A 20,897-nucleotide genomic window follows, 5' to 3' on the forward strand; every position below is an offset into this window, starting at 1 on the left:
AAGGTAGAGTCCCTGCTCTTAAGCAGTTCAGTTTATTGGGAAATCAACAGTTCCATATATTAATAATCTGATGTGACAAACGCTAGAATAAACACCAAGTTTTGGACATCCACAGAAGTGGTCCATCATGCTCAGATCGGGGCATGTATGGAAGGCTTCCTGGAGATACCTGAGCCGAGTTTAAACTTTAAAGTTTATGCCCAAGACTAGAGAGGACATTCCAGGCAAAAGCAGTAGCCTGGCTTTTCAGAAACCTCCATGTGGTTCTGTGTAACTGAAGGTTAGACGTGGTTGTGTCCCTGTGAAGCCATGAGGCCAGAGAAGCAAACAGGCCCAGAACACCAAGGTATTTTGCTAGTTTAAGTTTGTACTTTATCGTACAGGCAACAGAGAGGCATAGAGAGATTTTAATCAGAGAAAAATCCATCCTGTGGCTTGGAAAGCTCGCCAAGTGGATGAAGGATGGTAAGGCCCTTTAAAGTTAATAAGATGAGAAATGAAGAAAGCAAGGCCCCGGGGCAGCAGAGGCATTAGCTGAGATGTTCAGGAATTAAATGAACAAGATTTGGTGATTTGACAATAAATGCACCTTTTCTCTCCCTACTTGTCCTCTCCTTTACCAAGGTTCCATGCCCTGGTCGCATTCCCAGGTTCATTGTCTTACGTTATAGGTCAAAGATAACCTCTGGGTCACTGCTGCACCCAGGCTTCATTCCCCACCCACCCCCAACCAGCCCCTCTTTAATTTCCTGTCATAGTACTTTTTGACTACAGATGCACATCTTGAGTGTTAATTGAAAGCTTTTTCAAGGAGAAGCACCAAAGTTGAATAGCTGGTATTTCAAAAACAAAACAAAAAAGCCACATTCTAATTCTAGAAACCTTTTCCAGTTCCTAAGTGGTATTGCCTTTCAATCTCCCTCTGATCTATCAAATCCCAGGGACTGGGGGTATGTAAGAGATTCCAGAAGTTAATGTTCTCACACATGGGAAATTAGCCCATGTGGATACTTTAGAACTAAGATGCTCCAATTAAAGAGGTGATAGACCTCTACCAGGAATAGACACCAGGTATTCTCAACAGAACCACAACACTGGAATGGCTGCTGTGTTACACAACTATTTGAAAGTAAAATGTGGCAGATGGAAGCAAGACAAGAACAAGTTTGACTCAGGTAAGATTTCTTAGAGCCCTGCTTACAGGGGACTAGAACCTGCCAGGCCAACCAGGCAGGATGTGGGAAGGGGAGGCCGCACTCTTCTGCTGCTTTAAAGACTGGGGATTTGGAGGGGCCGAGCCACTGTGACTCCTGCAAACTGCACAACTGTGCTCCTTACCTGCTTGCTCTCTCATTTTTAAAGGCAAATGAAGATACTGCAACATAAGCAGTAAAAGATAAAATATCGGGATAATGGAGACCCTGGCAGTCAAAACTCCAGCTCATGAAGGAATCCTGGGCATTGCCTCAATCGTTTCTCGCAGGTAAGAAATCAAGATCTGGACTGAATCCTCCCTACAATGTCCTACCTGGGCCCACAACACACACTGTCATGGATAGGACTCTGTGGATCAGAGATCCGTAGATAACCTCAAGAAAGCCCAATGATGGGACTGAGGCAACATCTGAAAACTGGCCTGAAGCCCTCCTGATACCAACTAAGAAATGTAAATCAAAACTACAATGAGGTATCACCTTCCACCTGTCAAAATGGCCATCATCAAAGTCAACAAATAAAAACTGCTGGAGAGGGTGTGGAGAAAACAGAACCCTCCTACACTGTTGGCAGGAATGTAAACTGGTGCAGCCATTATGGAAAACAGTATGGAGTTTCCTCAAAAAAATGAGTTAGATCAGATCAGGCCTACTTGGGTAAATCTGGAGTGTCTTTCAACAGACCACTTTGCTTTAGGGTTGAGAAGGTGGGGAGGGAAAGTCTTTTACGGTACTATCAGGCCTCTTGTGCAGCCGCTCAGTGTTTCTCTCTGGTGAACAACTTATCCCAGAATGAGCACCCTCACAGCTATCACAAAGTGTTTTGCTGGAACTCAATAACTGCAAGCTCACTTGTTGGAACTAGACTACTAGTTAGTAGAAGCCCTAAAACTAACTTGCCTTTGGACTTGGCATATTTCAGCCATAGCAAACCTCTCCACATCCTTAGCAAATTAACACCATCAAATTACCTTTGATCTAATAAATACTTTTGAGTTACATAATCCCTCTTCCCAGCATTTGGTTTGTATTTCTATCACTGCCCTTATGTTAGGGTTTATGACCTGTCTCCCCTATTAAATATCAAGTTCCTTTAGGGAAGGTACCAGTCACATTAGCCTCGATACCTCCAGAGTTTATCATAATGTTTGTTGCATGGTAAGCAATTAGATACTTGTTGAATGAATTAAGCAGATTCTGAATGCTTCTTATCTGCTATTTGGGGGAGAGGGGACCTAGTCTCTCATTCAACACCTAAAAACAGGAGAGCAGTAAGACTAAAACTTAAAGGTAGGTTTTCTTCGGCTTACTTTTAAAAATGAACATGTAAAATGCTATTTGATAAAAAAAATTCACTGTTCTAGTAAGTAAAGAATACAAGAATAGCATTTGAAGACTGTGTAAAAGATTGAGAAAAACACTAGGACCCTAAGAACTTAATGGGCAAAGGACATGAAGAAATAATTCACTGAAATTAAAAACACATGACATAAAAAATCCTTTCCATCCACACTTGACACTATTTACCCAGTAAAAAAAAAAAAAACTTATTAAAATGCTGCTGCTGCTGCTGTTGCTAAGTCACTTCAGTCGTGTCCGACTCTGTGCGACCCCACAGATGGCAGCCGACCAGGCTCCCCCGTCCCTGGGATTTTCCAGGCAAGAGTACTAGAGTGGGGTGCCATTTCCTTCTCCAGTGCATGAAAGGGAAAAGTGAAAGTGAAGTCGCTCAGTCGTGTCTGACTCTTAGCGACCCCACGGACTGTAGCCTACCAGGCTCCTCCGTCCATGGGATTTTTCAGGCAAGAGTACTGGAGTGGGGTGCCATCGCCTTCTCCGACTTATTAAAACAGTGAAGTTTTAACCAAATGGTAATTAAGAAATCATGATGTGAAGTAAAATGGCACTTGTATACTCAGGTATTAGGGAAATATAAACACAGCTACATGGAGAAAGAACTTTCAGTCACCCTCAAGGTATACATGTAAGACTCCATGTGTATACATACAAACATATATGCATGTACATATATGCTTTACGCTTTTCTAAAAATATGTATTCCAAGGAATGAGAATGTTCATTAGAATTTATGCAGTATGACTTAGAAGTTAGCATAATTCTATCACTTGCTAATGACCTTCAGCAAATAATTAATTTTCTGGACTCAGTTTCCTCATCAGTAATATAGTGATTTTAAAAAAAGAAAAAAAATCATACCTACCTTAGAAGGCTGGTGTAAAAATTAAATGAGAATATACAGTAGGGTTTAGAACAGTGCCTGGCATACAGGGCGCTCAACAAATGTTAAATGCTAGCATTCCATATATAAGAAATCTGGAAACAGCCTAATGTTTAATAACAAAAGAATGTTTAAAAAGATAATGGTAAATCAATACAACAGCATATCATACAATCATTAAAATGTTGCTCTTGAAATCATACAATCACTGAAATGTTGCTCTTAAAGAGTTTTTACTAATGATGGAGAAATGCTTATATTAAGTGAAAAAGTATAATATAAAGATATATAGTATGATTTCAATTACGTAAAGTATGTATCAATATATAGAAAATGATCTAGTAGAAAACATGCCAAAATATTAAAAGGATTACTTTAGGCAGTAGAATTTGACCTACTTGGTTGTTTTTCTTCTTTATACTGCTCTATCATGAATCATTTTTTATAAGTAGTAACTTTTAAAATCAGGAAAATACCATGGTTTTTATAAGCTTAAAATAAGGTTAAAAATAGGTTAAGTTCAAAAATTTATACTAACCTCCAACTCTTCATGTATAAATGATGTGATATGGAATTATTGTGGCTTTCCAAAACTCAATTTGGATTTACAAATAGGGAGCATTGTACTACTGCAAAGTAAATACTGCAAGCAACATGGAGCAGCAACAAGTATTCCTTGGTTGAATCTGTTTATAAAAAGCGTATGAAATCTAGCACAAACAATGCATTCTCTGACTTAAGACAGCCCACATTCTACTTAGGTTGGCCTCTCCCACTCCCAACCACAAGTTCTACCATACAGGTGTTTCTGATCCAGGATCCCTTGAAACCCTGAACAAGCGGGGGCCTTGCTTTGCTGGGAGTTCCTAGAGCTCTTTCTCCTCCCAGTCCCACTCCACACACTGCAGCTTTTACCTTTTCTATTCATCAAACTGAAAAGTTCTCATTCCTTCTGCAGTTTGCAAAGGGAAGAACTTCTGTCTGGTTGTAAGAAGAAGAAAGAAGATATTCCCTTCATTCTGAAGAAACTTTCCAGAACGCTTTTCAATTCTTTATGCAGTTTTCCCCTTCCTCAACAGCTTTCGGGCCTATGTTCCTCAACTCTTGACCTTTCAGGTTAACTTACCTTATAATTAGTCCAAAACACTATGTTCATTTCAGTCAAATTATTTAACTTATACCACTGTCTACTAAATATATAAATATCTGTATATATAAAAATCACTCAAGACCTTAACAGTTTTAAAACAACCGCATTAAAGGACACAAAATCTACAGGAGTTGTTGAGAAACTGTTCATATTCTTCTCACTAAAGTATTTCTTTGGAGTAAATCTCAAATGCTGATTGTTTAATCAGCATTTTCATCTAAACAGGACTGAGTTGGACATTACCAGTTACAGCCATAAAGCTGAAAAACCATTCTAGTTAATATGCACCAAACATCCACCCACACTGCATTAACCAGATCATTTTGACTGAATTTTTAAACGAAATTGTTTAAGCAGAAACTTCTCAGATATTAATGTACTTTGTTGCTCCATGTGACAATCTTCACAGTAAAAGTTACCTTTATCAAAATGCTATCATTTTAACAAACTTTACAAATTAATACAACACAATCTAAATGCACCATAAATTTATATTTGTTAATCTTGATATTAGAACATTTAAACATTTCAAACTACATAAAAATATGACAAACAATATAAAATAGAAAGAAATATGTTGACAACTTGCTTTCAAAACATCACTATTTCTTATATTGCAATTAAGCAAGAAGACAGTTTACACAGCTCTCCAGAAAACATATAGTGTTCTTAGTGGAGTGTTATCAACAAAAATCAGCACAGTCCCACACAATAAGGTCTGAGATTTATTATCTTTTCCACAGTACAAGTTTTTCACAAACCATAAATCCTTTGCAGTTATTAAGTCTGTAAACAAGTGCCTGAATTCCCACATTCCCCCACCTCAGTATATGCTTGTGAATGTTTTAAGTCCATCAATCAAGTTTTTTAACTCTTCTACTTGTGTAAGGAATTAAAAGCCTTCTCTCTTTAAATTATTTATATTTTATCATACAGCCTGCAATGCAGAAAATCACAGTGAAAGCCCTGGGATAAACAAAACAACATGATCTTTACAGCAGGACTTGAAACTTACAATGTTAAATGCATTTAAAGAAGCGTCCCATAATAAAAGCACGGGTTTTCATTTCCAGAAATCAAGTCAATTAGAAATTCTAGGTTCTACTTAAAAAGCCATTTTGATCTAAAAGTGAAAACAGTCCCCTATCCATAGTCATTTTATAAACTCTATACAGTTTCACTTGCAGGGATTTTTTTTCCAGTCTGGAAAACAGTAGTGCAATTAGTTTTACTCCTTTAAAGTTATTTCAGTCCAGGATGTAAATAGCTCTGTGGAAAGATAAGAAGATGCTCTGGTAAACAAGAATTTTTGCAAGCCCATGCTGGCTTACTAGTCCATTAAAGCTTGTAAGTCCATAATGGCTTTCAACAAAATGTATATACATCACTAATAACAAAGCAGAAATAAATAGGCAAAAACGACTGTAAACTGTCTCATCTCTTAATGATTTTTCAGTAATAACTGGCTTGACAAATTGATTATATAGTCATTTAAATAAGCAGACAGAAGACAGTTGCCCTTAAGGACATTCCACTATGGCATCCAGTCTGGAAAGCCTCAACGGAGTTACATTCCTAAAATTAAAACAAAAAAAGGGGGGAGTGAAGGATGGGAGATAAAAGTTTTAAAGATGTCACTTGAATGGAATTCCACCAAGTCAACCAAGCCAGTTCACTTAGATTTCTTCTTAAAAAGGCTTTTAATTTTTGATGGCTTTTTGCTTTTCTCTCCATTATGGCAAAGGTCATGTGGGATGCTGCTTATCCTGGCAACACTCGGGGCTTCCTGCACTGGCTTGCTGTCGTTGCCCGCGGAGGAACACGACGTGTGGCGAGGTTTAGGCACGGGGATGCCACTGGAGAGTTGGTTCATGCTACACGATTTTTCCAGGATGCCATTGTACACTTTGCTGGCAGGACTGAAGATCATGCTCTTAGTTTCTGTCAGACCCACGCAATCAGGAGAACCCCGCGAGATGTCTGCAGTTATGGGCGAATCTCCTCGCGATGAATCCTCTAGAGAGAGCTCATCTCTTGATATTTTTCGAGGAGACAACGTTTGGTATATCTCAAGGCTTGAAGGAGGAGACTGTTTCCTTCCAATGGAAGAATTTAAGGAGTCACATTCTGAAGCTGTGTCCGGCACTTCCCTGGATGAGAAAGAGGCAAAGGTAAAATTCTGTCAGTATGTTCTTAAGGGTACTAGCAGATGTTCCAATGAATCCTAACCAAAACAACTTCCATAGTTTAAGCTATCATTCTGTACACATTTCAACAAAATTAGAAAACTGCTGCTCTAAATAATACACTTATCAAAATTCAATGTTTAATTTTTAACATAAACTATGATAATGATATCTTCCAATCTAGAAAACATCATAACTGAAGTTACAACTCCTTCAATTGTTAGAGAAATGAAAATGTTTAATTTTTACGTTCTTTTATCATCTAGCTACTTCTGTGTTTTGTTTCCATACTGCAAACTTTTCTTATGAAATCACGTATTTGACATATAGTTGAAAAGACGAATTACAGTCACGGCCTCTCCCTTTATTTTTTAGTCATTAAATTGACTGAATATAGCTTCCTAAGGAAGAAAGAAAAGAATACACTAAGCTAAAATATAATCTCTCCCAAGTTTAAAAAAGAAGGGAAGAGAGCTGAGGGGTAGGGAATGGATGGCAGGTGAAAGGCAATGATACAGTGCTATTTAATAAATTCTCACTTTATTCCTTTGTGATTTCCCTTTCTCCACAGTTGAAAGAGAAATAAAGAAGATTAGGAAAATAGAGTTTACACAACCCCAAAGCCAACATACAGTAAATGTTATCAGCTATTCTTCCCAAATATGCCTCAAACCACCTCTTCCTGCCTGTCCTGCTGCCCCTGTCCCTCTCCCTGCCCTCCCAGGAAGTCACCTCAAGGGTTGCAGTAGCTTCCTGGCTTCCATTCTTGCTCTTCCCTCTCAGTTACTTCTCTGAATAGCCCTTAAAGTGGTTTTTAAAAACTCAACCAGAGCACATCATTCCTTTGCTCAAGAAACTTTCCAATGCTTCCTTACTCGCTTAGGCTAGAATCCAAAGTCCTTGCCAAAGTCCACTAAGACCAGGACGGTCAGGCCTTCGGCTGTCCCTCCGGCTGCACAGCGTACCATTTTCAGCCTCTGCCCTCTTTCTGCCACATGCCAATCTTGTGACTCCCTCAAGGCTGCTGCTCTTACTGTCCCCTCTGCCCCATCTTTCCCCCCCCTTCTTCTCTGCATGGCTTACTTCTCCCTGTCATTCACATCACTGCTCAAATGTTCTCTCCCCAGAGATGTCTCCTCAATCACCCTATTCAAAGCAGCTTTCTCTCTCCTTTTACCTGTCTTTGTTTAGCTTCCCAGAACTTATCACTACCAAATATTTTATATTAACGGGTTTACAGTCAGTTTCCTCAGAAGAAAAGAGACTGAATGAAGACAGGGAGTCTTACTAACTTGTTTTTTTCCTGGAATAGTGACGAGCTAATGGGGATATTTAATAAATAAAGGAGGAAGGGAGGGAAGAATAGGGATCATGTTATATTCATTCTCATATGTACCATCCAGGTGAGATGAACAGCGCTCACTCTATGAAAGGAATGACTACAAAATGAAAAGTATAGTCAAGGTAGGGTCAGCGTAAAAAAGTAACTGGCAAAAGAAATAAAGTGAGAGAAGGAAAAGAACTGAAGACAGAAAGGCAGGAACACACATGATCATAATCCACCAGCTGGAACTAGGCCAGGACCTTGTCTCACCTGTCTTGGCAGCTCAAGTTTTTAGCAAGTACACAACACATAGCAAGGACTAAATTCATATTTACGGAATGAATGAAGTGAATCATCTCACCTTGGATGACCTGTGATTACTATCATGATTTGCATTATGAGATGCATGTTTAAGGCTCTGACGTGTACTTTAATATCATACTTTAGGTATACATTAGATTGCTCAATGTATTTGGTCTTTCTATGAACTTTACACATACATGTATGTGTAGACTGTCTATTACACCACAAACTCTCAGAAGGCAGAAAATCTCCTGGGAAAATAAGAGATTTAAATGATGCTTTCATTTTATACAGTTACATGTACTACATACTTTTTCAAGTGCTTTTACAACTTGATAATGGATAGTGCTAACAGGGGCCAAGAGGCAGTTTAGACAGGAAGAAATGACTCAGAAATCAATCACCGGTAAGGACTTTTCTGCAAGTCTTCTTTCTGGAGTAGATGTCCATTAATCAAATAGCACATATATATATATATATATATATTTCTCACTGTTCCTAGAAGCTGTTCAGCTTCCAGAATCAGAAGCTGATTTAGTTAAAATTTTATGAATTTACTCTTTATTCTATTATGTGGTTTGGCTGCTTTGTGTATGAAATTCTAAACTAGGTTAAAAATATTCCAAAATCTAGTTTCTAAAATCTAAATAATGTGTAAAAAGAATATTGGTCTAAGTTAGGAAACCTAGATTCCTGTCCTGGTCCTGCCATTAATCAGCTGTACAACCTTCGGCAAATCACTTAATCAGATCTCAATTTTTCTGTCAAAGTAAGAGAATCTGATTAACTTCTAATATTTCTTCTAGTTCTCACATCCTAATTTCAAACCAATAATAATCTGAAGTGCTGCTTCTTCTGTATAACTTAAGTCAGATTTGGATTATAGGTCCAGTTCACCTTAAAATCTCCCATTTTTTTCTACAGCATATATTCTTTGGAATGTTGAACTTAATTATACGTACTATTTATGTCATTTTTCTACCTTTTTTCCCCCATACTGACATGTAGTTGAATTTATGTAAGTTTAATGCTGTATAACAAGACTTAAAGTAAGGTTTAAATGAGTGTGTACATGTAATAATGTGTAGAACTTAAAAGATCAGTAAGTAGTAAATGCTTTATTTATTATCATTTTGTAAGGATTCTGGTGGTTCAACACTTAAAAGACTAAAATAGAGAAAAGGACGTTTTCTGAATCTAAATTCTTCTAGTATTTATCAGTGAGCTGTGAATTTCTGACAGTGCTCTTTGAAACAAGGACTGAACATTTCCATCACTGCAAAAAATTCTAGACAAGAATTTTAATTCTAGAGTTTTCCTACCAATTTCTGTAAGCCACAGAGAATTAGTTTTGTCAGTAAAGCCATCTTACTGGTGACTACAGTTACATTGCAAAGGCTAGACCAAAAAAGCTAACTATAAAGTGTTAACCAAGCAAAGCTGCATCAAATTCTCAATAGCAATGAAGATACAAAACTTGTTCTGTCTCCTTAGGAATATGCCATACTGATCACCTGCTAATCATACATTTTACTTCTACTAGTAAATAAAACAATGATATGTTAAAAAAAAAAAAAAATCACATGATAGAGAGCCACCGGGGCTCATGGAAAATGTCCAGCCCATTCCCTCTGGCTTTGCTTCTCTTAGGAGAGCAGTAAGAAGTCAGGTCACATAGCTACTAAGTAGCAGGATCAGAAACTATTAACAGCTTTCCTGTCACTTATTCCTCTTCCAAAAAAGGAATATGGTTTAGAAAGAGAGATCCCCAATAGCATGAGATCTCACTGGACTAGAACACACTGCCACTATATCCATTTTATAGAAAAAGAAACTGTTGTGAATATAAGTTCCTCCTTTAAGTTTCTAAACCTTTAGCATCTGATACTGCATGACTGCTAGCAAGTACTAGCATGCAACGGAACAAATCATTAAGTGACAACAAATATTTTAAAACCTGAGTCATTCATATTTAATGTTTCTTTGTGCTCAAGCATACTAAGGTTCATGCCTTTACAGTTTACATATAAAACTGTTCATTAGACAGGTTGATATTCTGAGACTTGAGTCAACTGTGTTCAATGGCCTCTAATAGTTGTATCTCAAAATATCCTAGGTCTGCAGTGGGCAGATTTCTAAGATGGTTCCCCAGTTCCCAGCCCTGGTACACACACATCTTCTCCCAGTTAGTTATTAATCAACACTACCATAGGTGCTGCTATGAAGGGATCTTGCAGGTAAAATTAAGGACCAGATCTGTTCATCTTAATATAGAGAGATTATTATTCAGGTAAGCCTTTTAAATTTGGGTCTGGAGATCAGAGATAAAGGAAGGCAGGGATTCGAAGCAAAGGAGGCATAGAGGCCACACATGGATGGCAAGGAACAGCGGGCAGCCTCTGGAAACTGAGAGCAGCCCCAGCTGAGAGCACACACAGAAACCAGCACCTCAGTCTTAGCACTACATAGAACCAAACTCTGCCACAACCAAGTGAACTTTGACGAGGCCCCGCAAGCTCTAGATAAGAACAAAGCCCAGACAACACTTTGATTTTAGCCTTGTGAGACCCTGAGCAGAAAACCTAGCCACACCAAGCTCGGACTTTAGCCTTCAGAACTGACAGCTAATAAATGGGGTGTCGTTAGAAGCCACGAAGTCTGTGGTAATGTGTTACGCAGCAACAGAAAACTAACACCACACACCTCCTTCCTCCCGCCTCCCACCCACCCAGCCAAACACATGCTGTACTTCATTCACTGCCAATACCACTGCTTTTCTGCAGAGAAGTAGATGGCCTCCTCCTCCTCTTCGTTTCGATAAAGAGCAGGGCAACTTGACACTGAGAGGATATCTGGGTCGGGGGACGGCAACGAGTGCTGCGGCGGATGGTGGGGGAGCCGCGGGTGTGACGGATGAGGAGTGTGCGCGGGAAGCTGAGCTCGCTGGGACTGCGGGGAGGACGGCATGATGCTACGGCGGGAGCGACACAGGCTGCTGCTTCTGGCCAGGGATGCAGCAGGTTTAGCCATGGTCCCTGAAAACCAAGCAGAAACAAGTGGCAATGCTCATAAAACCCAGTGCTCCTTTCATGCATGCTACACAGACACCCTGACGAGAACTGGTGGTACTGCCGCCAGTGAATCTACCATTACTGAAGTAAGTAACTGTACACTTATCAACATCCTCTATCACCTATGATTCTCAGGAACGCTAAGAAGTAAAAAAAAAAAAAAGTAACAAAAATAAAAACAGGTCTACAAAATAAACAGAAGTGAACATAAACACTTCAGGTTTTAATATAATAATTGACATTACTAACCTAAAAGCTTAAGTATTTACCTATGATAACAAATCCTTACATTTAAAAATCAACATAGCATAAAGACAGCACAACTTATTTGAATATTGAGACATTTTAAATCAAGAATCATTAAATACTGTATATATAGTCTCACTACTTTTTAGGCAAAGGTTAGATAAAAACTTGTTTCTTAAACACTGACTATTGTGGAACTAACCAGAAGTCTTAGATTACCTTCTATCTGCTCCTAGTAGCAGTCTAGACCTATGGTGACTGTAGACAAACTTCCCCTACATACTTAAACCTTCACTGAATGGGCACCTCACTTCTTTGCCTTAATGCACACATAGCTCTCCTAAGAACACCCTGCTCAAGCTGAAGCTAGTCATTCTTACACAACTCCTCTCTGTAGCATCAGAACATCACATTGATGGCCTTCTCATTCCCCAATATCGTCTGTAAACTCTCACTCCTTCTATAAAGACGCGCTTCTTCACTGCTCACACTATGAAGCTCACACACGAACCTCTTCCCTCCACCTCACTAGGCGCTTGCTGTTCGCTCATTCTCTTCCCAGTTCGTCCAACCTCTCATCACCTTAAGCCATCTCATCTGTGAGACCATCACCTTACCCAACCATGGTTCTCTTCTCTTCTCAGCAGACATTCACCTCTATCCTACTCCACCACCCACTCGCATGCCTTGGTCTTACTATTATTCAAAACTTCATTTTTGAAATAGTAAGTTTAAGATATCAGATAATCTAGACTCTGATCACATTTCTACCTTTCAAGCTCACACGTTCTGTTCCTTCCACTACCTGTCCCATTCTCGACCCTCAGCTCCATGACCCTATTCTACTGATTGTCCCTTCTGCTGCCTTTATTTTCATCTTCTCCTCTTCCATTTCCCATCAGCACTTAAAAATAAAAGTTGAAAAAACAAACCTGAGAAACAGATAAACCACAACAGCGAAAACAAAACCTCCTCTACCTGCAGACTGTTTTCAGCTGATATCTCTATTCCTTTTTATGTAAATGATTAGTGTTGCTTTCTCCTCTACTTTATCTTCACTCACTCAGGAAAGAAATGGTAAAGCGCTTCCATATGATTTCGCTACAACTACTGTTAACAAAGTTATGATAAACTTCCTCATTGCTAAGTTCAGTGAGTACCTCCACCCTTTCTTATCATTGAATCAGCACGTGACATTGTTAGTTTGTCCTTTCCTCAACTTCTCCAACCATCTTCTCACCTCTTCCTTTACTCACCTCTTCAAAGTTCTATTCTAGGCCTTGTTCTATTCTTGTTCCACCTTTTCTTCTCAACAAATTTCATCCACTCCCATTACTTCAACTATCCTTTACAGTCAACAGAAGTCCAAATCTGTGACTCCAGCTTTCATCTTTTTTCTAAACTTTGGAACTTCACATTCACCTGCCTACTGGACATTTAAGTATTCCACAGATGTCCATACGGAATTCAACATTTTCCTCCCAAACACACTCCTCCTTCTATGTTCTTTACCTTGGTTAAAAAAAAAAAAAAGCCATCACACCTCACCTAGTTATATGAATTGGACACACCAGATATTCTTGACTCTTCTTCCTTCATCATAATCTACATCTAGTTAATCATAAAGTGTTTCCAACTCTACCTCCTCAATATCTCTCACATCTATCCACTCCCCCCTCCACCACCACTGCATTATGCTGAACTACTGTACCAGACTAATAACTGATCTTTCTCCTCCAACTTACTCTCCATGCAGCAGCCTACACAATCTCTTTATGATGGAAAAGGAATATGACATTTTGTTGCCTAGAACACTTGATTCACATTAATTCCAGGATTAGGATAAAGCCAAACACCTTAACATGGCTTAGAATGCCCTATTTATCTAGCCTCTAATTTGGAACTGGTGTCTCTCTTCTCTGTTATAGGAATACTAGGAAAAGATACTCACTTCACACTTCCATTCCTCATCTCATCTCTCCCTTGACTCCTATTTCAGGGTTTTGCTTAAAAAGCAGTTCCTCCAGGAACTTTCCTAGCCCCTCCAAATTTAAGGTCAGCATTTTCCCCCTTGTGCTCACATGGCAATACCACAGGGTATTTCCGCATCATAAAACTTTTATCATTGCATTGCTCTTGTTGGTCTTCCATGAGACTGCATGTTTCATGAAGGAATTAACTGTGTAAAATGTTCAGCACTGCATCACAACAACTAGCACAGAGCCAGGCAAAAAAGCAGATGTACAATAAGTATTTACTGAGTGAATCAGTAAACTGAATGAATTCAGTGAGTGAATCAATGAATAACTCAAAAAGAAACAGCCAATGAAATATCTTGATGGAATAAAAAAAAAAGGAGGTGAAATTGAAGGGAATATTTTCATAATATTTGACTACCTCCATAATGGACTACCTCCATACAAGGCTTTTTTGAAGCACAAATTATACAATATGAAAATACTTATAATTTAGTAGGCCAACAGTTAGAATTTTACTTACTTATGATTCATATATTACAGAACTAGAAGATTTCCAATATCAGAATCTTCCAAAGTCCAATATCACTTCGCCAAAGAAGAAATAATATCCTACAAATACTAAAAGAATGTATCCAGTCTGACACAGATAATTAAGTTCTACAACTCTTAGCATATGATGCAGCCATTCTCATCAGCCACTGGTTTTGGTATATACAGTAAAATGTAGCCACATTCAGCCATGACTAGGAGTGATGAGAAAGACTGGGAAGAATGAGGGTTCCCTGCTTGCAAAAAAATGAGTATTACTCACAAATATGGAAAGATATGTCTCTAAGAAGGTTTAAGAAAAAAATTAAATATATTACATGAGGAAAATTCTAAGTAATCCAATAAAGAACATAACAAAGGTAAGAACCAGTACATGGGTCACATATGGAATTGTTTACAACTCTGCAATTCTTTTGAAAAATTTTCTTCTCACATATGTTGCCATCTCTTTCACCTAAAGAAATGTACAAATCCTTCCATTAGCGGTATATACACTTAGAGTTGAGGGTCCTTCTTCCTTGTGGCTTAATGAGGTCTACAGAGGGCTGCACTCAGTTATAACACCATAAAACTCAAGTAGGATTAAAAAGCAGTTCACTTTGACCTTCGGTAACAAACTCTTGAGTATGTTTAATAATATCTCCAGGCAATTATTAATTCTCAATGAAAGTCTACAGCTATCCCATCCCGTGATTTATAGGAGTAGTTAAGTGAAACACTGAAGTTTATTATACAGAAATTGATTTCTGAGATAATTTTTCATTCTAGTATCAGTAATTACATACAGAAGCACAGCGGTTTAATATGATGCTATTTTGCAAACTGTATTTCCTTATGACAAAGAAGGTAAAATTCTGTTTTGAATAAGGGGGACCCCCTACCACCAACAACCAAAAATAATAAGTAATATATGGACTTCTGGTTCTAGCAATATGGCAGTCAAAGATAACCTGACCACCATTCCCAACCCCTCAGCCCCTAACCACACATTTTAAATATCCTCAAATACTTCAATATGTGGAATAAAATAAAATAATAGTTTTAAGTGCATAGCTGAGTTTGAAAGGAGGAAGAGAAAATTCTCAGATGCCAAACAGAAAGACTAAAGCCAGAGCTAACAGGCTTGTGAGTGATGTGGGAACTGCTGTGGGCGGGGCTCAGTCTCAGTAATTTAAGGGTTTGGGTTTTAATTTGGGGCTATAAATGACAGCTAGAGCCCACATAAGGGGAGGAAAAGGAATCAAGAGTGAGTGTTCTGGATAAAAGCCTGGTCCTGGAAGGGCCACCACCCTCCTCAGTGGGAGGGTGTATTGGGAAAAAAATCTGACCAACGAACAAAGGAACTTCCTTCAAGGCATGTTCTGTCGATACAGGAATCTAAAAAGATTCTTGTGAAAACATCAGTACTCTGGGTATTCAATACTCAAACTCAGTACAAGCTAACTCATATTACCTTGGAGATCAATTTTTTACTACCACAAAAGTCTGTGAAACTCAAATTCCAGAAGTTAACCAAAAAAAAAAAGGATGGTTCTGAGTAGGTGAAGTCCTTGAAACTACTGCCAGAGCAAAAGAAATCATATTGAGGAGCTCCTCACAAAGCGTTTCCCAGGAGGAAGAAAAAAAAGCATATCCCTTTAAGATAGTTCTTACTCCTACTCCTAATGCTCACAAAATATATCCCAGGAGGAAGAAAAAAAGCAAATCCCTTTAAGATAGTTCAGTAAAACACTTTAAAACAGGAAGAGCCATCTGCTACGCAAACTCAAGAAACAGGTGCAATAATTCATCAGAATACAATTATCAAATAAAACTAAAAAATAAGATGTTTAAGATCATTAAAGTATAAAATAAAAACTGAAAATATGAGAAAAGGAAAAGCATTAAAAAACAAGTAGATTTTATGAAGAATCAAGGAGAACAGAAATGAAAACAGTCACTGAAATTAAAAATTCAAGCAACAGGTTAAACAAAATTAGAGCTGCAGAAAGAATAAGTAATCTAGAAGACAACTCTAAGGAAATTTCTCTGAATGCAGCACAATTAGATAAAAAGAAAGCTTAAGAGATATGGAAGATAAAATAAAATCCAACATGTAACTAGAGGCTAATATTAGTCTTATATTTCTGTATAGCTAATATTACAGTAGGAGTAAACAGAGAGAAGAAAAATAATGTTCAAAGAGAGAATTACTGATAATTTTCCATAACTGAAAAGAGATATACATCTTCAGATTCAAAAGCTGGGGAAAATTCTATACCTAATTATATTATAACTATAGAATAAAAGAAAATGAAAACATTCTCTAGGCAATGAGAGAAATAAGAGATTAACTAAAAAGAAACGAGAATAATCTACCTTACTAAAACTTCTCAGCAGTAACAATAAGAGGTCAGAAAATGCTCTCAAAATACTATGGGTGAAACAATTGTTAATCTAGAATTTGATATCCTATTAAATAACTACTCTAAAGTGAGAGTGAAGAAAAAGACATTTTCAGGCAAAGACAAAAAATTTACCACTCCCAGTCACTCCCTGAAAGAACTTTTATCAAAAAACATATTTTTAAGAAAGAAGAAAAAAGTAAAGAATGAAGAAAATACAATGAACAGAGAAACACATAAGTATTTCTCAACAATGATGGAATAAAACAATAAAAAATGATTTTTGCAGGGTATTCAAAAGAAAATACTAGACAACATTAACATATAACATGGGGATGGGAGTGTCTAAAATTAAAGCATCTGGAGAACCTTAGGAGAATGATAGAGAAGCTGAGAAGAGCTGTAGAAAATAGACAAAATAATATGCCAGAGATAAATCCAAATGGATCAGCAAGCAGATTAAATGTAATTGGATTAAGTTGACCATAGATGGCAACAGAGATCCTCAAAGAGAATGCAATGGAGTAACAGTTACTGCTATTTCTTATATAGACATATTCTAGAGCCTGATGATGGAAAAAACTTTAAGAAAGAGAAAAGATTATGTTGGCAACTATTAATGAAAAGAAAGCTCTTTTAGCTATTTTAATATCAAATATACAAACTTGAAGGCAAAAAGTACTGTTAGCTGTAAAGCAGTCTCTGCATAATCATAAAAGAATAGTTAATCTTCTAAAAGGATATAGTGAACTTGTATTTACCACATAACTTGGTTCAAACTACATAAAACAGAAATGAGCAGAATCACAAGAATAAACCGATAAATATGAGAGCTCTTAACACATCTTTCTGTAACTGATAGAAAAGTAGACAAAAATGTAGGTATATAGAAGGTATTTCATAACTAACACATGATTTAACTAACAATGTAGTGCCTTATAACTAACAACTAAGAAAATAGTTTTCAGATATGTGTGCAAAATTATAAATATTCAAATAAATGTTTGGTTATGAACCAAGTCTCAGGAGATACCAAAGAATAAATGTTATACAGATGCAAATCTCTAACCATAATACAATTAGAAATTGATAAGTAAAGATATTTTTAAAAAACTAAGGACCAAATAAACAACAAAACAAACATACTACATTTGGAAACTAAAACATATACTCCCAGGTAATTAATATCTCAAAGAAGAGACATGTTAAAAGTTGGAAACATTTTTAAAACTAGATAACAATCAAACTACACATATCAAAACTTGTAGGTTCAGTTAAAGTGGTTCTCAGAGGGAAATCCATAGCCATAAAATCATATATTAACAAAATGGGAGGATTGAAAATTCATAAAACATTTTGAAAACAACTTGGCAACAACTCTTAAGAAATGCCTTCCCAACAACTTACAGATTTCTAGGTGTCCACCCAGAGAAACTCTCCAAGTCAGGAAGAAGGAGACAGAGATAAGGATACTCACTGCAGTGTTGTTTGCAAGAGCAAAAGTGCAGAAAGAACCTATCTTGGCAGAAAAATGGATAAACTGTAGTTTACTATTGTGTGTTCAGTCATTAAGGTGTGTCTGACTCTTTTCAAATCCATGGACTGCAGCATGCCAGCCTTCCCTGTCCTTCACTGTTTCCTGGAGTTTGCTCAAACTCATGTCCATTGAGTTGGCGATGCTATCTAACCATCTCATCCTCTGCTGCCCTCTTCTTTTTTGGCCTTCAATCCTTCCCAGCATCAGGGTCTTTTCCAATGAGTCAGCTCTTCGCATCAGCTGACCAGAGTACTAGGGCGTCAGTTTCAGCATCAGCCCTTCCAGTGTATATTCAGGGTTAATTTCCTTTAAGATTGACTGGTTCAATCTCCTTGGAGTCCAAGGGACTCAAGAGTTTTCTCCAGCACCACAATTCAAAAGCATCAATTCTTCAGTGCTCAGCTTTCTTTACGGTCCACCTCTCACATCCGTACATGACTACTGGAAAAACCATAGCTTTGACTACACAGACCTTGTTGGCAAAGGGATGTCTCTGCTTTTTGATATGCTGTCTAAGTCTGTCATAGCTCTCCTTCCAAGGAAAAGGCATCTTTTAATTCTGTGACTGCAGTCACCATCCACAGTGATTTTGGAGCCTAAGAAAATAAAATCTGTCACTGCTTCCACTTTTTCCCCTTCTATTTGCCGTGAAGTGATGGGATTGGATGCCACGATCTTAGTTTATTATTACAATACATAAATAAATATACTGTGGTTAACTCATATTAAACCATTTTAGTGAATTTAATTAATCTGTATATAAACATGGAAACTCTCTGAAACATATTGGTGAGCAAAAAGTTGTGAAATGATACCTACAGCTTGATAATATTTATGTACGTTTTTAAACAACCAATTGTATCTACTGCTTACAGCTATAGCTGCATGTAATAAAAGTACAAAAGGCTTTATAAGACATACAACAACACAACAACTTTAGTAGGAAGGGGAGATGACGTATTTTCTTTTTTCAGAGAAAAAGAAAGAGGAATAAAGCAAAATGTTATCTTCGTAGTAAATAAGTAATTTATTTTCAGCATTTTTAAGCATATCTGAAGAGCTTTATGGTAAGAAGTTTTAAATAAATTGGATGGACATGGGTTTGTGTGGACTCAGGGAGTTAGTGATGGACAGGGAGGCCTGGCGTGCTGCAGTTCATGGGGTCGCAAAGAGTCGGACACGACTGAGTGACTGAACTGAACTGAACAATCCCACTATAAATATTTAGTAGATACTATAAAGGTCATAGAAAAACAACTATTACCTGTTCTCCTATCCACACAGAGCTAACCTTTGATAATATTTTCTTTTTTTATTTGTACATACTTAAACATATACAATATTATTCTGTATATGGTTTTATAATTTTTTATTTGCCACTTAACATACCATAGGCAGGTTTCCTTGTCATTACTTCACACTTACACAATTTACCACACATCCATGGTGCAGATTTAAAATTGCTTTAAAGGATATATAATGAAGATCCTTCATTCTACCCTAGACCCTAATACTGCTGCCAAGAGTTTATCTATCAGGTCTAGAAATTATGCTTCTGTCACTATACAGAGTGCAGTATTACTTTTGTGCCACTGGGTGGAGACAGAGCTCTCAAAGTGTAATCTCTGGTATAACATTTTTCAGAGATAATAAATTTCAGCATTTCTAAAACATCATACTGAATATAAAATCAGTTCTTGTACTTTCTTTTAAAAGTTCAGATTTCTCTGTATATCACAATCACTAAGAAATTATTCACATTTAGTTGTAAGTTTTGTTTTAAGTGCACATGTGGATACCTTGTTCCAATCAAAAAGTACTTTAAAAAAAAAAAGGAAAAAAAACTGGTTAATTTTAGGGACTACATATATACATACTTCTGATATTGAATAATGTTTCTAAGGAGAAAACGTAACTAAAAAGCTATCATTTTCAAACAAAACCATATACTTATGAATCAGTATTGCATATGGCAAGCCTAAAGGCAGCCTAAGGGCACATGATTCAGATAAACACAAGTTGACAGCAGAGCTGGCCCACATCTAGATAGAGCTTTGCGATCATCACTGTTCTGCAGCATGGGGCAGGTGAAATGACTGAGGTCACACACCTGCAGTATGTAAATACGGTGAATGCCGCATACAATCTGCCCTCTCCCCTGTTCCTCTTGTAAGAGGATAGTGCCTCCCCAATCTGCTTATATTGCCTGTCTACCATTAAGCTAGATAATTAAAATCACAGATATGAACACAAGCAAATAGGTCACTAACTAATTATTTGCAAATTTAGGGCTTTATTTCATAAAATTGCTTTATAATTAGAACACTTTCTGAATCTTAACTTTTAGGAAAGCTCTAACAACTGGACAGAAAAATTTAAACTGGAAAATGGTCATGTATCATGATTTGTCTCAAATTTCTGTGTAAGTTTTCAACTGATCAGTGATTAAATTTTGCACTCCATTCTTTGGAATCTTGTTCTCTATATATTGTTTCAAAAAGGTTACAAAAATTGGAAAAATGTATCAGACAAGCAATAATAAGGATAAATAGTTCCTCAAATAATTTCCAATGTAAGAAATATATATTTTAAATTTAATCTCTGTAACTTTGCAAAAATTCCAAATATTAATAAATTCTAAAATATTAAAACTTCACCTTTCTACCAAAATGTACTCTTAACACTGTAAACATCTTCAAAGAATAGAGCATAACA

General features: G+C 37.2%; 1 protein-coding gene across 17 annotated transcripts in view; it reads right to left on the reverse strand.

Moving 5' to 3' along the window:
* Nucleotides 1-5,076: 5,076 nt before the first annotated feature.
* STIM2 (stromal interaction molecule 2) overlaps nucleotides 5,077-20,897 on the reverse strand; it is a 178,039-nt gene continuing 162,218 nt past the window's right edge. For 9 of the 17 annotated variants that reach the window (XM_081531076.1, XM_081531075.1, XM_081530770.1 and 6 more), the window contains 2 exons: nucleotides 11,184-11,451; nucleotides 5,077-6,753 (listed from right to left, as the gene is read on the reverse strand). In XM_081531076.1, coding sequence (XP_081387202.1) covers nucleotides 6,276-6,753; nucleotides 11,184-11,451 — 746 coding nt within the window. In that variant the 3' untranslated portion in view covers nucleotides 5,077-6,275. Of the gene's footprint in view, nucleotides 6,754-11,165; nucleotides 11,452-20,897 lie in introns of all 17 variants that reach the window. The other 8 variants (XM_081531176.1, XM_081530882.1, XM_081531232.1 and 5 more) reach the window with 2 other exon arrangements.

This window comes from Giraffa tippelskirchi, chromosome 1 (assembly GCF_054371585.1).
Source record: "Giraffa tippelskirchi isolate mGirTip1 chromosome 1, T2T-mGirTip1v1.2.pri, whole genome shotgun sequence".
NCBI classification, from domain to species: domain Eukaryota; kingdom Metazoa; phylum Chordata; class Mammalia; order Artiodactyla; family Giraffidae; genus Giraffa; species Giraffa tippelskirchi.